Source organism: Cervus elaphus, chromosome X, assembly GCF_910594005.1.
Source record: "Cervus elaphus chromosome X, mCerEla1.1, whole genome shotgun sequence".
Taxonomy (NCBI): domain Eukaryota; kingdom Metazoa; phylum Chordata; class Mammalia; order Artiodactyla; family Cervidae; genus Cervus; species Cervus elaphus.
This window is the reverse complement of record NC_057848.1, coordinates 113,362,803-113,377,402: the sequence shown is the minus strand read 5'-3', so window position 1 is coordinate 113,377,402 and position 14,600 is coordinate 113,362,803. Positions and strand designations below refer to the sequence as shown.

The 14,600-nt window shown below is 43.9% G+C and overlaps 1 protein-coding gene across 1 annotated transcript in view; it reads left to right on the top strand.

Moving 5' to 3' along the window:
- Positions 1–13,053: 13,053 nt before the first annotated feature.
- STARD8 (StAR related lipid transfer domain containing 8) overlaps positions 13,054–14,600 on the top strand; it is a 77,845-nt gene continuing 76,298 nt past the window's right edge. The window contains exon 1 of the mRNA XM_043896286.1: positions 13,054–13,269. Coding sequence (XP_043752221.1) covers positions 13,225–13,269 — 45 coding nt within the window. The 5' untranslated portion in view covers positions 13,054–13,224. The remainder of the gene's footprint in view (positions 13,270–14,600) is intronic.

Genomic DNA, 14,600 nt, shown 5'->3' with positions numbered 1-14,600 from the left:
GCCTTTTGGGAGGCTTTTGGCCACTGTGGCAGACTCTGAGTCAAGTTGTTTAAGCTGAGTCGTGTCAAGCTCAAGGAGACAGACACTTCTGCACTGAACTTGGTGCTGTGGAGTCTATTATCCAATATTGCCCAGGACCCAGCCACTGCTGATCTCTTTCCTACATAGCTGAGACCTTTTGATCCTACCTACTGGCCCAGCCCCATTTCTGGCATCCATCCTGACACTGGGCAGCCCAGGCCCATCTGCTGTATTCAACATCCGAACCTTGTTGTGGTGTGGCCCTGGCCCTGCAACCTGGTTCATAGGGCTCTGACTGGTAACAGTGACCAAGTAGTGGTGACCAAGTCCCCACTTTGATTCCTAGTTCCATCCTTGGTGACCTGAGTGTCCTGCTTTGCCCTTACTGATCCCCTCGTAGACTAGAATCTGGCCCTTTTCCCCCTGCTGGAATCCTTCCACCCACAGACAGAGACCCTCCAGGTGCCACATCCCCACCCCCCCCCCCAGAGTACTTGGCATTATCTGTCCATGGACTCGTCAATTACCACACTCTCCCCCAAGACATTGTATGAGACTGAAGACCTGCACTGCCCCATGGGGCTTCCCAGGTGGCGCTAGTGGTAAAGAATCTGCCTGCAATGCAGGAGACCTTGGTTTCACCTCTGAGTCAGGAAGATCCCCTGGAAAAGGAAATGACACCCCACTCCAGTATTCTTGCCTGGAGAATCCCATGGACAGAGGAGCCTGGCGAGCAGCCATAGTGTTGCAGAAAGTCGGACATGACTGAAGCATCTTAGCATGCATACTCCCCTGAGCATCCCCACTCCTGGTTGTCACCTCGGCTCTCCAGAGAGCCTATTCTGCCTGCCTTCCTGCAAATGTAGCAAGGCTTACACTGTAGTGCCTGCCTAGATCTTCCCATCTATCAGGGCATCCAGGTTTCCTGAAGCCATTATCCTATGACAGAGAATTTCATTCTAGCCACCAAGCCTGGCAAAGAAGTTCCCAAGTATTTGCTACCCTAACCCAAAATCTCCCTGAGTCATGCCCATAGGCCATTCTGGAGTCCGAGGAGGAAGTCCCTGCTGTGTCATTGGCCCAAAACATGTTCCAAGCTAGTTCACTTCTTTCTCCTGCCCTGTTTCTCAGTTCTCTTACTCACAGCTGTGACGCAGTCTCCATTTCCTTCCCCTTTGCTGGCTAGCTTTCTCACCCTGCACTTAGCCCTGCCAGGTTGTCTCTAGCCTGTGAGGGCCGAAACAGCAGCTCCTTTGTCAGAGCATTTGGAGCCACTGCTTCATGCAGGAAATTGCTCATGTGCTGGGATGATAATGACCAACAATCCTGCTGACAATCAGATGCTCAAGGGATTCAGCCTCGGTTACCACCATCTCCTGTGAGGCCAAGCCAATGGTGGCCCCTCAGGGCTGTCACACTTAGAAATGAAGCCCAAGGCCTCCCCAGAGAGGTGGAGTGGGTTGGCCCAAGGTGAGGGGTGCTGGGCCTGTCTAAGAAATGTAGCAGAGCTTGATCCTTGAGGAATCTCATGTCCCCTGCCCTGCCTCTGATTCTCAGCCTACCAAGTTGGCTGGACCAAGGGCCACAGGAGCTAGGAGGTGCTGAGCTGACCTACTTATGGGCAGAACCACTGTGGCAGTGGGCAGGGACTCTGCATTCCTGACTGAAAAGTCTGCATTTCCCACCTGAGGCCCTGGGGACTGGGAGACCAGACTTTCTTTTTTTTTTTTCTTCTTTTTTTCTTTATTAGTTGGAGGCTAATTACTTCACAACATTTCAGTGGGTTTTGTCATACATTGACATGAATCAGCCATGGAGTTACATGTATTCCCCATCCCCATCCCCCGTCCCACCTCCCTCTCCACCCGATTCCTCTGGGTCTTCCCAGTGCACCAGGCCCGAGCACTTCTCTCATGCATCCCACCTGGGCTGGTGGTCTGTTTCCCTATAGATAATATACATGCTGTTCTTTTGAAACATCCCACCCTCACCTTCTCCCACAGAGTTCAAAAGTCTGTTCTGTACTTCTGTGTCTCTTTTTCTGTTTTGCATAGAGGGTTATCATTACCATCTTTCTAAATTCCATATATATATGTTAGTATGCTGTAATGTTCTTTATCTTTCTGGCTTACTTCACTCTGTATAATGGGCTCCAGTTTCGTCCATCTCATTAGAACTGATTCAAATGAATTCTTTTTAATGGCTGAGTAATATTCCATGGTGTATATGTACCACAGCTTCCTTATCCATTCGTCTGCTGATGGGCATCTAGGTTGCTTCCATGTCCTGGCTATTATAAACAGTGCTGCGATGAACATTGGGGTGCATGCGTCTCTTTCAGATCTGGTTTCCTCAGTGTGTATGCCCAGAAGTAGGATTGCTGGGTCATATGGCAGTTCTATTTCCAGTTTTTTAAGAAATCTCCACACTGTTTTCCATAGCGGCTGTACTAGTTTGCATTCCCACCAACAGTGTAGGAGGGTTCCCTTTTCTCCACACCCTCTCCAGCATTTATTGCTTGTAGACTTTTGGATAGCAGCCATCCTGACTGGCATGTAATGGTACCTCATTGTGGTTTTGATTTGCATTTCTCTGATAATGAGGGATGTTGAGCATCTTTTCATGTGTTTGTTAGCCATCTGTATGTCTTCCTTGGAGAAATGTCTGTTTAGTTCTTTGGCCCGTTTTTTGATTGGGTCATTTATTTTTCTGGAATTGAGCTTCAGGTGTTGCTTGTATATTTTTGAGATTAATCCTTTGTCTGTTTCTTCATTTGCTATTATTTTCTCCCAATCTGAGGGCTGTCTTTTCACCTTACTTATAGTTTCCTTTGTAGTGCAAAAGCTTTTAAGTTTCATTAGGTCCCATTTGTTTAGTTTTGCTTTTATTTCCAATATTCTGGGAGGTGGGTCATAGAGGATCTTGCTGTGATTTATGTCGGAGAGTGTTTTGCCTATGTTCTCCTCTAGGAGTTTTATAGTTTCTGGTCTGACATTTAGATCTTTAATCCATTTTGAGTTTATTTTTGTGTATGGTGTTAGAAAGTGTTCTAGTTTCATTCTTTTACAAGTGGTTGACAGTTTTCCCAGCACCACTTGTTAAAGAGGTTGTCTTTTTTCCATTGTATATCCTTGCCTCCTTTGTCGAAGATGAGGTGTCCATAGGTTCGTGGATTTATCTCTGGGCTTTCTATTCTGTTCCATTGGTCTATATTTCTGTCTTTGTGCCAGTACCATACTGTCTTGATGACCGTGGCTTTGTAGTAGAGTCTGAAGTCAGGCAGGTTGATTCCTCCAGTACCATTCTTCTTTGTCAAGATTACTTTGGCTATTCGAGGGTTTTTGTATTTCCATACAAATTGTGAAATTATTTGTTCTAGTTCTGTGAAAAAATACCATTGGTAGCTTGATAGGGATTGCATTGAATCTACAGATTGCTTTGGGTAGAATGGCCATTTTGACAATATTGATTCTTCCAATCCATGAACACGGTATGTTTCTCCATCTGTTTGTGTCCTCTTTGATTTCTTTCATCAGTGTTTTATAGTTTTCTATGTATAGGTCTTTTGTTTCTTTAGGTAGATATACTCCTAAGTATTTTATTCTTTTTGTTGCAATGGTGAATGGTATTGTTCCCTTAATTTCGCTTTCTGTTTTTTCATTGTTAGTATATAGGAATGCAAGAGATTTCTGTGTGTTAATTTATATCCTGCAACTTTACAATATTCATTGATTAGCTCTAGTAATTTTCTGGTAGAGTCTTTAGGGTTTTCTATGTAGAGGATCATGTCATCTGCAAACAGCGAGAGTTTTACTTCTTCTTTTCCTATCTGGATTCCTTTTACTTCTTTTTCTGCTCTGATTGCTGTGGCCAGAACTTCCAACACTATGTTGAATAGTAGTGGTGAGAGTGGGCATCCTTGTCTTCTTCCTGATTTCGGGGGAAATGCTTTCAATTTTTCACCATTGAGGGTGATGCTTGCTGTGGGTTTGTCATATATAGCTTTTATTATGTTGAGGTATGTTCCTTCTATTCCTGCTTTCTGGAGAGTTTTAATCATAAATGAGTGTTGAATTTTGTCAAAGGCTTTCTCTGCCTCTATTGAGATAATCATATGGTTTTTATCTTTCAATTTGTTAATGTGGTGTATTACATTGATTGATTTGCAGATATTAAAGAATCCCTGCATTCCTGGGATAAAGCCCACTTGGTCATGGTGTATGATTTTTTTTAATATGTTGTTGGATACTGTTTACTAGAATTTTGTTAAGGATTTTTGCATCTATATTCATCAGTGATATTGGCCTGTAGTTTTCTTTTTTTGTGGCATCTTTGTCTGGTTTTGGAATTAGGGTGATGGTGGCCTCATAGAATGAGTTTGGAAGTTTACCTTCATCTGCAATTTTCTGGAAGAGTTTGAGTAAGAGAGGTGTTAGCTCTTCTCTAAATTTTTGGTAGAATTCAGCTGTGAAGCCATCTGGTCCTGGGCTTTTGTTTGCTGGAAGATTTTTGATTACAGTTTCGATTTCCTTGCTTGTGATGGGTCTGTTAAGATCTTCTATTTCTTCCTGGTTCAGTTTTGGAAAGTTATACTTTTCTAAGAATTTGTCCATTTCATCCAAGTTGTCCATTTTATTGGCATAGAGCTGCTGGTATTAGTCTCTTATGATCCTTTGTATTTCAGTGTTGAGACCAGACTTTCTGAAAGCAGGAATTTCACTTCTCCAAGGGACATCTCATGTCTTTTCTGGAGATCACATTCAGGCCTGCCTCAGTCTCTGGCTTCTTGCCTTAATGGTCCTGTAACACACAGAACCGTAGTCTCCATCCCATTTTTCAACCATACCTGGGCCCCTCCCTTGGGCATGAGGAAATTCCTGCCAAGGCAAGGGGCATTTTGTAGAAATGATTATCTGCTTTTCATCTGCTGGAACTCCTCATTTAAAATGGTAGTCTTCTGTCTCTGAGAGAGGAATGGATAGGGAATTCTTAAAGTCTTTGGTGTCGGGCCTCCCTGGTGAGGAAAATCAGGAGACCGAAGGAGCTCAGAGATTTAAAGGTATAAAGATGTATTCTGCTTCTCCATTATAATCAACTATTGGATTGGTCATAATAAACATGGGAGCTAGAGGACCCCTAGAGCCATTTGGCCCATTGGTTTCCAAAGCCAGCTATTCATCAGAATCACCAGAGAACCGGTTCTGATTCAGGATATCTGGAAAATAGCTTGGCAATCTCTTTTTAAAATCAGATGTGTAGCCAGGTTTAGGAGTTACTGGTCTAGTTCAGTGCCCTCACATTGCAAATGGGGAAACTGAAGCTCAGTAAGGTGTTTTTGAAGGTCATATGGCAACTACCTAACCTGACATTGAAGGCTGTCTGTGATCTGGTTCTAATCTACTTTTTCTTATTCTAGCATCTCATTTATACCCCCTTAGGACTGCATAAAATGGAAAATATCTAACATTCAGGATACCAGTTAAATTTGAATTTCAGACATATTTGTACTAAGGAATTATTCATTGTTGATTTGAAATCCAAATTTAAGAGTATCTTGTATTTATATTTTGCTCAGTGTGGCAACTTGATGCAACCTACACAGCAGACCACCTGAATGAACTTTGTCACATGTAATTAATAGGTAATTTCTGAATTCCTACTGCTAGGCCTCTGCTTATGCTAGCCCCTCTGTCTGGAATACTCAATCCATTATTTCCCCAAATCCTGTGCATTCTTCAAGCTGAATACATCTCTTCTTTCAAACGTTCTTATCCTTTGAGCTGACCTTGATCTATCCTTTGATAGTACTTTCCTTGTCTCTCTATTTCCACCTCCCCTGCTCTATCTTGGATCAGAGTTCTTTTATCTATTGGCTTAACTCTTCCATGGAGCATGAACCAGCCCTCCACCAGAACAGGGACCATATCTGAGTAGAGAGTAATGTGTATGGGCATGGGCCCTGAGGTCCATGGGCCCTGGGGTCAAATGGGTTTTGCTTGAATTTTAGCACTGCCAATTACCAATTGTGTGAACTTGGGCAAGATTTTCCATCTCTTTAAGACTCCATTTTCTTATCTGTAAAATGAGAATTACAAGAGTAATTTTTACAGAGAGTTGCTGTGAAAACTAAATGTGATAAAGCTTTGAGAGTGCTTAGAACAGAGTGAGTATACATAAAGTGCTCAATAAATGGCAGCTATTGTTATACATCATCATCTTTATATCTTTGGGGCCAAGCACAGTGTGGTGATCAGTAAAATCTACTGAATGAATACATGCACAAAAGGCATGGATATAAGATTCTGAGCCCCACCGATGGAAAGTGCTAGATGCCAAAGGGAGTGGCTTTGTACTGAAAAATACACGAGCATTGGAAAACCTTATTCCCTTGGGAGAAAATTTCTGTCCTCCAGGAGCTTATATAATAGCATCTTCCTCTCTAGGGGAGTAAACAGTTGTCTGGAGATTGTAATGCAACTATTTGTCTCATAGGAACACTTCTATGCTTCCATTCTCTACTGTGACTATTAGAAATGTAAATCTAGACTTGTGCCTTTCAGTCCATTCCTGTCTGCCTATTGACTGCTAGGAAACTTGATTTCCATTGGGCTTTGCTTTCTCCCTCTGTTATAGTAGACTTCACTGATTGAAACATTGGAAAATATTTAGAGACCAAGGGGGAAAAAGATGAAATGCAAATGCCGATATCTGTGTAGTAGGTGTCAAGTAAATATTTGTTGAATGAATGACTGGACATTGGTGAATGAAAGGTAGAATATAAGCAAATAAACACATAAACAGTTTTTTAAATAAAATAAGTGTGGGATAACTATTCAAACATTTATTTCGGGTTACCATGTTCCTGTTTCAACCTGGAAAAAGGACTGATTATGCCCTATCACAGGAATCCTGCCTGAACTTTGGTGCAAGGTACCATTTATAGTCACCTTTGTTAGGCTCTCATGTTAGGAACATGAGAAGTTAGTTGGGTCAACTTTCCCTTGTATACATCTAATGATGGGGAGCTCACTACTTCATAATCTTTACTACATCCTTGATCTATGCTACAATCTTTGAATGCTTAGAAAAGCTTTGACTGCTGCATCAATGATGTAGACCTAGTATTAGAACCCAAACCTCGCATATTTTTTAGATTAATCCTTTGTCTGTTGCTTCATTTGCTATTATTTTCTCCCAATCTGAGGGCTGTCTTTTCACCTTGCTTATAGTTTCCTTTGTTGTGCAAAAGCTTTTAAGTTTCATTAGGTCCCATTTGTTTAAATATACAAGCAACTCCTGCAGCTCAATTCCAGAAAAATAAATGACCCAATCAAAAAATGGGCCAAAGAACTAAACAGATTTCTCCAAAGAAGACATACAGATGGCTAACAAACACATGAAAAGATGCTCAACATCCCTCATTATCAGAGAAATGCAAATCAAAACCACAATGAGGTACCATTACACGCCAGTCAGGATGGCTGCTATCCAAAAGTCTACAAGCAATAAATGCTGGAGAGGGTGTGGAGAAAAGGGAACCCTCCTACACTGTTGGTGGGAATGCAAACTAGTACAGCCGCTATGGAAAACAGTGTGGAGATTCCTTAAAAAACTGGAAATAGAACTGCCATATGACCCAGCAATCCTACTTCTGGGCATACACACTGAGGAAACCAGATCTGAAAGAGACGCATGCACCCCAATGTTCATCGCAGCACTGTTTATAATAGCCAGGACATGGAAGCAACCTAGATGCCCATCAGCAGACGAATGGATAAGGAAGCTGTGGTACATATACACCATGGAATATTACTCAGCCATTAAAAAGAATTCATTTGAATCAGTTCTAATGAGATGGACGAAACTGGAGCCCATTATACAGAGTGAAGTAAGCCAGAAAGATAAAGAACATTACAGCATACTAACACATATATATGGAATTTAGAAAGATGGTAATGATAACCCTCTATGCAAAACAGAAAAAGAGACACAGATGTACAGAACAGACTTTTGGACTCTGTGGGAGAAGGCGAGGGTGGGATGTTTCGAGAGAACAGCATCGAAACATGTATATTATCTATAGGGAAACAGATCACCAGCCCAGGTGGGATGCATGAGAGAAGTGCTCGGGCCTGGTGCACTGGGAAGACCCAGAGGAATCGGGTGGAGAGGGAGGTGGGACGGGGGATGGGGATGGGGAATACATGTAACTCCATGGCTGATTCATGTCAATGTATGACAAAACCCACTTCAATATTGTGAAGTAATTAGCCTCCAACTAATAAAAATAAAAAAAATTAAAAAAAAAGAAAAGAAACCAACACAATATTGTAAAGCAATTATCCTTCAATTACAAATAAATAAATTTTAAAAAATTAAAAAAAGAAAAAGAACCCAAACCTCCCTATAACCCAGACTCTCCACCATAGTACACTTGGAACTATAAAGCTGCATTTAGCAAGTGTTAGCTGCTCAGTCATGTCCAACTCTTTGTGACCCCATGGACTGTTGTTCACCAGGCTCTCTGTCCATGGGATTCTCCAGGCAGGAATACCGGAGTGGGTAGCCATTCCCTTCTGCAAGGGATCTTCCCAACACAGGAATTAAACCCGGGTCTCCTGCATTGCAGGCAGATTCTTTACTGACTAACCTGTATTTAACAAAGTTGGTAGGAAAAGAACTGTCCTAGGAAGCAGGAGATCTGGGTCCAAGTATGAGCTCCAGCATTGGCTTGCTGTGTGAAGTTGGGTAGTTCCTTTCCTTATGTGGGCCTCACTTTCCCTCTTTGCTCGATGAAACATTTCAAACTGAATGCTCTGTAAGACTCTTCCAGCACACATGTTTCAGAATTCTCTGCTGCTGCTGCTGCTAAGTCGCTTCAGTCGTGTCCGACCCTGTGAGACCCCATAGATGGCAGCCCACCAGGCTCCCCCGTCCCCGGGATTCTCCAGGCAAGAACATTGGAGTGGGTTGCCGTTTTCTTCTCCAATGCATTAAAGTGAAAAGTGAAAGTGAAGTAACTCAGTCGTCCGACTCTTAGCGACCCCATGGACTGCAGCCCACCAGGCTCTTCCGTCCATGGGATTTTCCAGGCAAGAGTACTGGAGTGGAGTGCCATTGCCTTCCCGGTCAGAATTCTTTAATAAGGTCTAATGAGGGTCTTGTAATACAGTGGTTCTCAAAGTGTGACCCAAGAATCCCTAAAGGTCCCTGAGACCCTTTCCAATGATCAATGAGGTCTCCCTTTTCAAATTATGCATCTTTGAGAGGCAGGATTTTCTTCACATACTTCAGTCAAAACAACCTTTCACAAGAGACTGAACGTAGAAGCAACCATGAGAGTTCAGCTATCTTCTGTTAAGCCAGATATTAAAGAGAGCAACAAGAAACTGTAACACCATGCCACTCTTCTCAGTAAATTTATTTTAGGAAATGTTGTTATTCTTCACAACATATATTAAAAATATGTTATAAAATATGTTATGTGAACATGTATAATTTTGAAGCATGTTTTTAAAATGAATGAATCCATCAATCCTCTTTAAACATCTCAGTCTTAATTTCTAATACCATAAATATCCATAGATACAACCCACATAAATAAGAATGCCTAGATCTTTAATAGTATAAAGAGATCTTGAGAGCAAAAAGTTTAAGAAGGTTCTAGTAAGGTCTCTGACTTCCTGTCTCATTCTATAAAGCCTTTTCACTTTAGTGGTTCCAAATATGATCTGCTCAATATCTGACAGAGGGAAGAACACAATGACCTCGGGAGGTAGGCCATTCTTCCAAATTCACAGATCTAAGCTATACCAGATAATATACTATCTCCCTAACCTGGGTTCCTTGGCACAGACTGGTGACTTGGGCCTTAGACAAGACACCCTATGGCAGGCAGTGCCAGTTCCTGAGTGGAGGAAGAAAGCAGCTAGTCTCATGAGGGTTAATGTGATAGCCTCCCTGCTTATCTGTCTACAAGTTCCCAGCCCCTCTGGGTCCACCTGTCCTAATTGCTATACTCTCCACACCCTATTCTTCACCCCCTCAATAACTGGCCCCTCTGGACCCTGGCCACCAAACAAAAGCAGCCTGTTATGCCCATTATGGGAGGTCTTGGGTATGAGGCAAGGGAGGCCCTCCCAGATTCAGAGCCCCCATGAGGTGGGGAAGGAGGACAGAAGTAGGAAAGAAAGGAGGGAGAATCTGTGTTGACTGAGAGAAACCTGTACATCAGGTTCTTCATGTTGATTCTTATGACAAGTCTGGAAGGTAAGTAGTGATCTTTATCCTCATCTTCATGTTTGTTGTTGTTGTTGTTCAGTCACTAAGTTGTGTCCAACTGTTTGCGACCCCATGGACTGTAGCATGCCAGGCTCCTCTGTCCTGCACTATCTGCCAGAGTTTGCTCAAATCCATGTACATTAAGCTGGTGATACTATCTAACCATCTCATCCTCTGCACCCCCTTCTCCTTTTGCCTTCAATCTTTCACAGCCAAGGTCTTTTCCAATGAATTGGCTCTCCACATCAGGTGGCCAAAGTATTGGAGCTTCAGCTTCAGCATCCCCATGTTACAGCCAGGGAAACTGAGGTCCCAGAGAGAAAGTGACTTGCCTAAGGTAGTTATATAGCCCCAAAGTAGCTGGGCCTGGATTTGAATTTGGGTCTAAAGAAAGCCAAATTAACGTTCTTTCTGCTTTACCAAGAGCAGGGAGAGTCAGGAGCACCCAGGAAAAGAAGAGGGAGCAAAGAAACTCACATCTATTGAATGCTTACTATGTGCCCAGCATGGTGAGTGTAAATGTGTGTTCTCTTCCATCAACTCCTAACAGTAGTTCTCTCATGTAAACAGAGGATCCTCAGTTTACAGATGAGAAAACAGAAATGAGGTGACTTTCCTGAGGGCACACTGCTAAAAGGCAGCAGACCAGTATTCAAATCTAAGTCTGTCGAGTTCCAAAGCCTTCACTTTTTCAGTAATACCAAATAAGATTTCTTGAGAACTTTCTGTATGCCAGGCTTTGTACTAAATGCTCTAACTCATTTAATTTAAACCTCCCAACCAGGTAGATATTATTATTATCCCCCATTTAACAGATGAGGAAATTAAGGCAGCCCAAGGTCACCTAGTTAGAGAGTAACAGAACTTGGATTTGAATTCAGACAGTTTAGCGTCACAGTTCATAGGCTTAGCGGTTGAACGCTACTATCCTCAAGCTCAAAGCTAAACTAATGTGAGAGGCCCAGAACTGAAATCTCCTGGTCTCTCAAGTCAGTATGCTGTGCACTATTGCCTCCTGAATGGATGTCCAAAGGCACAGCTGATGCACCTCCACCCAGCGGCCTGAATCTAATGAAGGGGGTCATTCTGGGAGGCCTGCATTCCTGCTGCACAGCCTCCGTGGCTCTCCATCCTCAAACATCTGGCTGAGGGGGAAGAGGAGACACACTCAAAGGAGGAAACACTGCTCCACTCTTGGTTCTTCTGTTACTTGCCTGCCCCAGGCAAGGGGCTTCCCTTTGTGAGCATGTATACAATTGGAGGTGGGTGGGAAGGAACCATTTGCCTCCTGTCTGAATATCCTTCTGATAGAGCCCAGCAGAACAAACATCTAAGATGGCCCAGAGGCTACAGAGAAGGTGAGAGATCTGTTATCACAACCTCCCCAGAGTACAAATAAAGAAACTGAGGGCCACAGAGTAAGTTGTAAGCAGGGATGGAGGGATCCTTAGAGACCCTCAAGACAAACCTCTGGACCAAACCATAGATGAGGAAAGTCCTCAAAGATAGGCAGAGGCTTGCTCAAAGTAGGCTTAAGATCTTCTTGGGCCCCAGGATTTGGCCCTTTGCCTGACCAGCATGAATCTTAGAAAGGGAAGTGAGGCCAGAGGGAGTAAGTTATTCTAGGACTTGTGATGACATATCCCCCAGAGACCCAAGCCTGGGGTCGATCCCTGAGACCCTCTGGCCATCAGCCATGGCACCCTGCCTGCTGAAACTTTGGAGTAGGGGAGGGGAATCACTATTTCTTAATGGCTTCCTGCCCAAAAAGCCTCTAGAAGTGGCTAGTGCTAACTCTGGTTCCATGGAAAGAGCTGACTTCAGTGCATCCAGAGCGTTCAAGACTAGAGTCAAGGCTAAACTGGAACTGGAGTGTTCTGAGCATGGGAATGGATAAAGAAGGGAAATTGTCATCTGCTTTGATGTTCAGAAAAGGATACATAGCCAGGATATCTGAGTTGGGAGAAAGCTGTGATGCCCTGAGGCAGGAGAATGGAGGAAATGATCTTTGAGAGCTGGGATTCTCTTTGGGGCAGTCCCTGACTTCCTATGGATGCCAAGGGGCAGCACAGAGGTTCTGAGAGGGGTAGTAATTACCAGAAAGGATTTTCTCACAGACTGGCCCTGTGCCTAACTCCAAACAGGAGCCATACAACAGACTTGAGACTTAGTGACCTGTGAGACTGCCTTTCATTGTACAGTCAGGAAACTGAGGCCCAGAAAGGAGGGGGCTTCCCCCAAAATGCCAGAGTGAGTCATGATTCCTGACGTTAAAGCAGGGTGAGACAGATGGCCCTGTGACCCAGGGCCCAGAGCCTCCTGTCAGAAAAGGTTTCTAAGGCCTTTCCTGTTCTGTGTCTCCACACAAACCTGAGTCCTGCTCAGGTCAAGGGCTCTCTTCCCTGGGTGCTTTCCCTTGGCACTCTTTCCAGTGTCCCTGTGTGGTCTCAGTTTTACCCAGAGGCCCCCAGGAAGGGCTGGTGTGTCATTTGCAGGTGGCAAGAGCCAAGCAGGCCAGCGTGCAGGTGGCAGAACTGGCGGGTAAGCTGCAGCAGGCTGGATGCTCCAAGCTTGGGAGCTGAAATTCGAGGAATTTCAATTGGCATTGCTGTCCAGTACCAGCCAACTGGTTAACGGTGCCGAGTTTGAATCAGTGACCCGCCTCCTGGCCCCTCCTCCTCAGCTAGGCTCTCTTCCTCCCTCCCTCCCTCCTTCCCTCCCTCGGGCCCTCTGAGAAAAGTGCAGGCGAGCTGAGCTCAGGCCACTGCTCTCCGCCTCTTCCTGAGATGAGCCGCTGATGGAGCGCGGGATCAGAGCTAGCTCAGGCTGAGCCCCTGGTCCTGGGTAGCCTGGTCCCCAGAGAGGGAGAGACCTGTGCCCAGCAGAGTTCTGCTGGGCCCTGCCAGTTCCTATCACCCCACCATGCCTCTGTTGGACGTGTTTTGGGCTTGCTTCAGGAAAGTGAAGGTAAGAGGTTTCCCAGACGCAGCCCACTCCACTGCTCTGGTTTGAAGGAGGCAGCTGGGGACTACTGAGTGCTGGCTGGAAGGCAAATAGGCTTCTGAGACTACCTTGGAGCTAGAAAGGCTTGGGTTCAAGTCTTAGCTTTGACAACAGCTGTGATCGTCTACTGCTTTCCCACAGAAATAAGACAGCTGGCTGGCTCTTCTTCTAAAACTTGCCTCTGTTGCTTCCCTGGCCTTGCCACGAAGACAAGATTCTTAACCTCTCTGAGCCTCCATTTCCTCAGCTTTAAAATAAAGACAATAGTGACACCAACTTTATAGGGTGGTGAGATCAGTGTTATTGTTTACATATTAAATGTATGGAAATATAAGAAACAATGTATGTAAAGTTCCTAGCATGATGCCTGGCATGTAGCATCCATACCATACAAGTAATGGTAACTATTATTATGATTATTGCTACTAATTTCCTTCAACATAAATTAAATACCTACTCTGTGCTAGGCACCATAGGAATTACACAAAAAACCAAATAGCTTTTGTCCTCAAAGAAGAGGTAAGAAAAGTGTTAAATCTTTATTAAGACATATGCCAGACGATATGCTAGATAGTTAGTTGGCCAATAAATAGTTGTTCAGTGCTTGCAATATCTTGGACATGTGGGATGCACAAGCACAGCAGGACCCATGAGGATGTAGAGGATATGATTTCTGCTTTAAAGAATCAGGGAACTGATATTTATTTCATATCTGGTATGTGTCAGACATAGGCACTTTCTGTTTGTCAACTGTGATGGTGATTTTCACCATAAGCAAACCATTGTTTTCCTGCTTTTATAGATGGGGAATGGACACTATGAATGATCAAGAAATATTTACAAGATCATTCAGATATGATTGGCAGAGTTGGGATCTGAACTCCTAAGTCCATAGTCTTGTTGACACTATATGGCTTCCCATAGTTGCACCCAGTAGGGAGAACTTTCAACAACTAGCCTGACTACATAGAAGACAGGATGAAAGTCAAGCTGGCATCCTTGGAGGAGCTTGGAATGGATTCATAGGAGATCACATTTGGGCCGAGCTTGAAGTTTGAAGGAAGAGAAGTTTGCCAGTCCAAATGGGGGAAGGGCATTCCAGGCATGCCTGGCAGAAGGAACTTCATCAGCAAGAGTCTGGAGGCAGTGATGGGTTGGAGGAAGGGCTGGTTTCATCATGCGCCTTATTACAGGGTTTGAGGAGAGAGGAGCTGGAGATGGAGGACCAGAGTCTACCTCCCATAGAATTTGGAATTGATCCGTGGGTTCCTGGCCCTTACCTAGTGAGGTTCTCA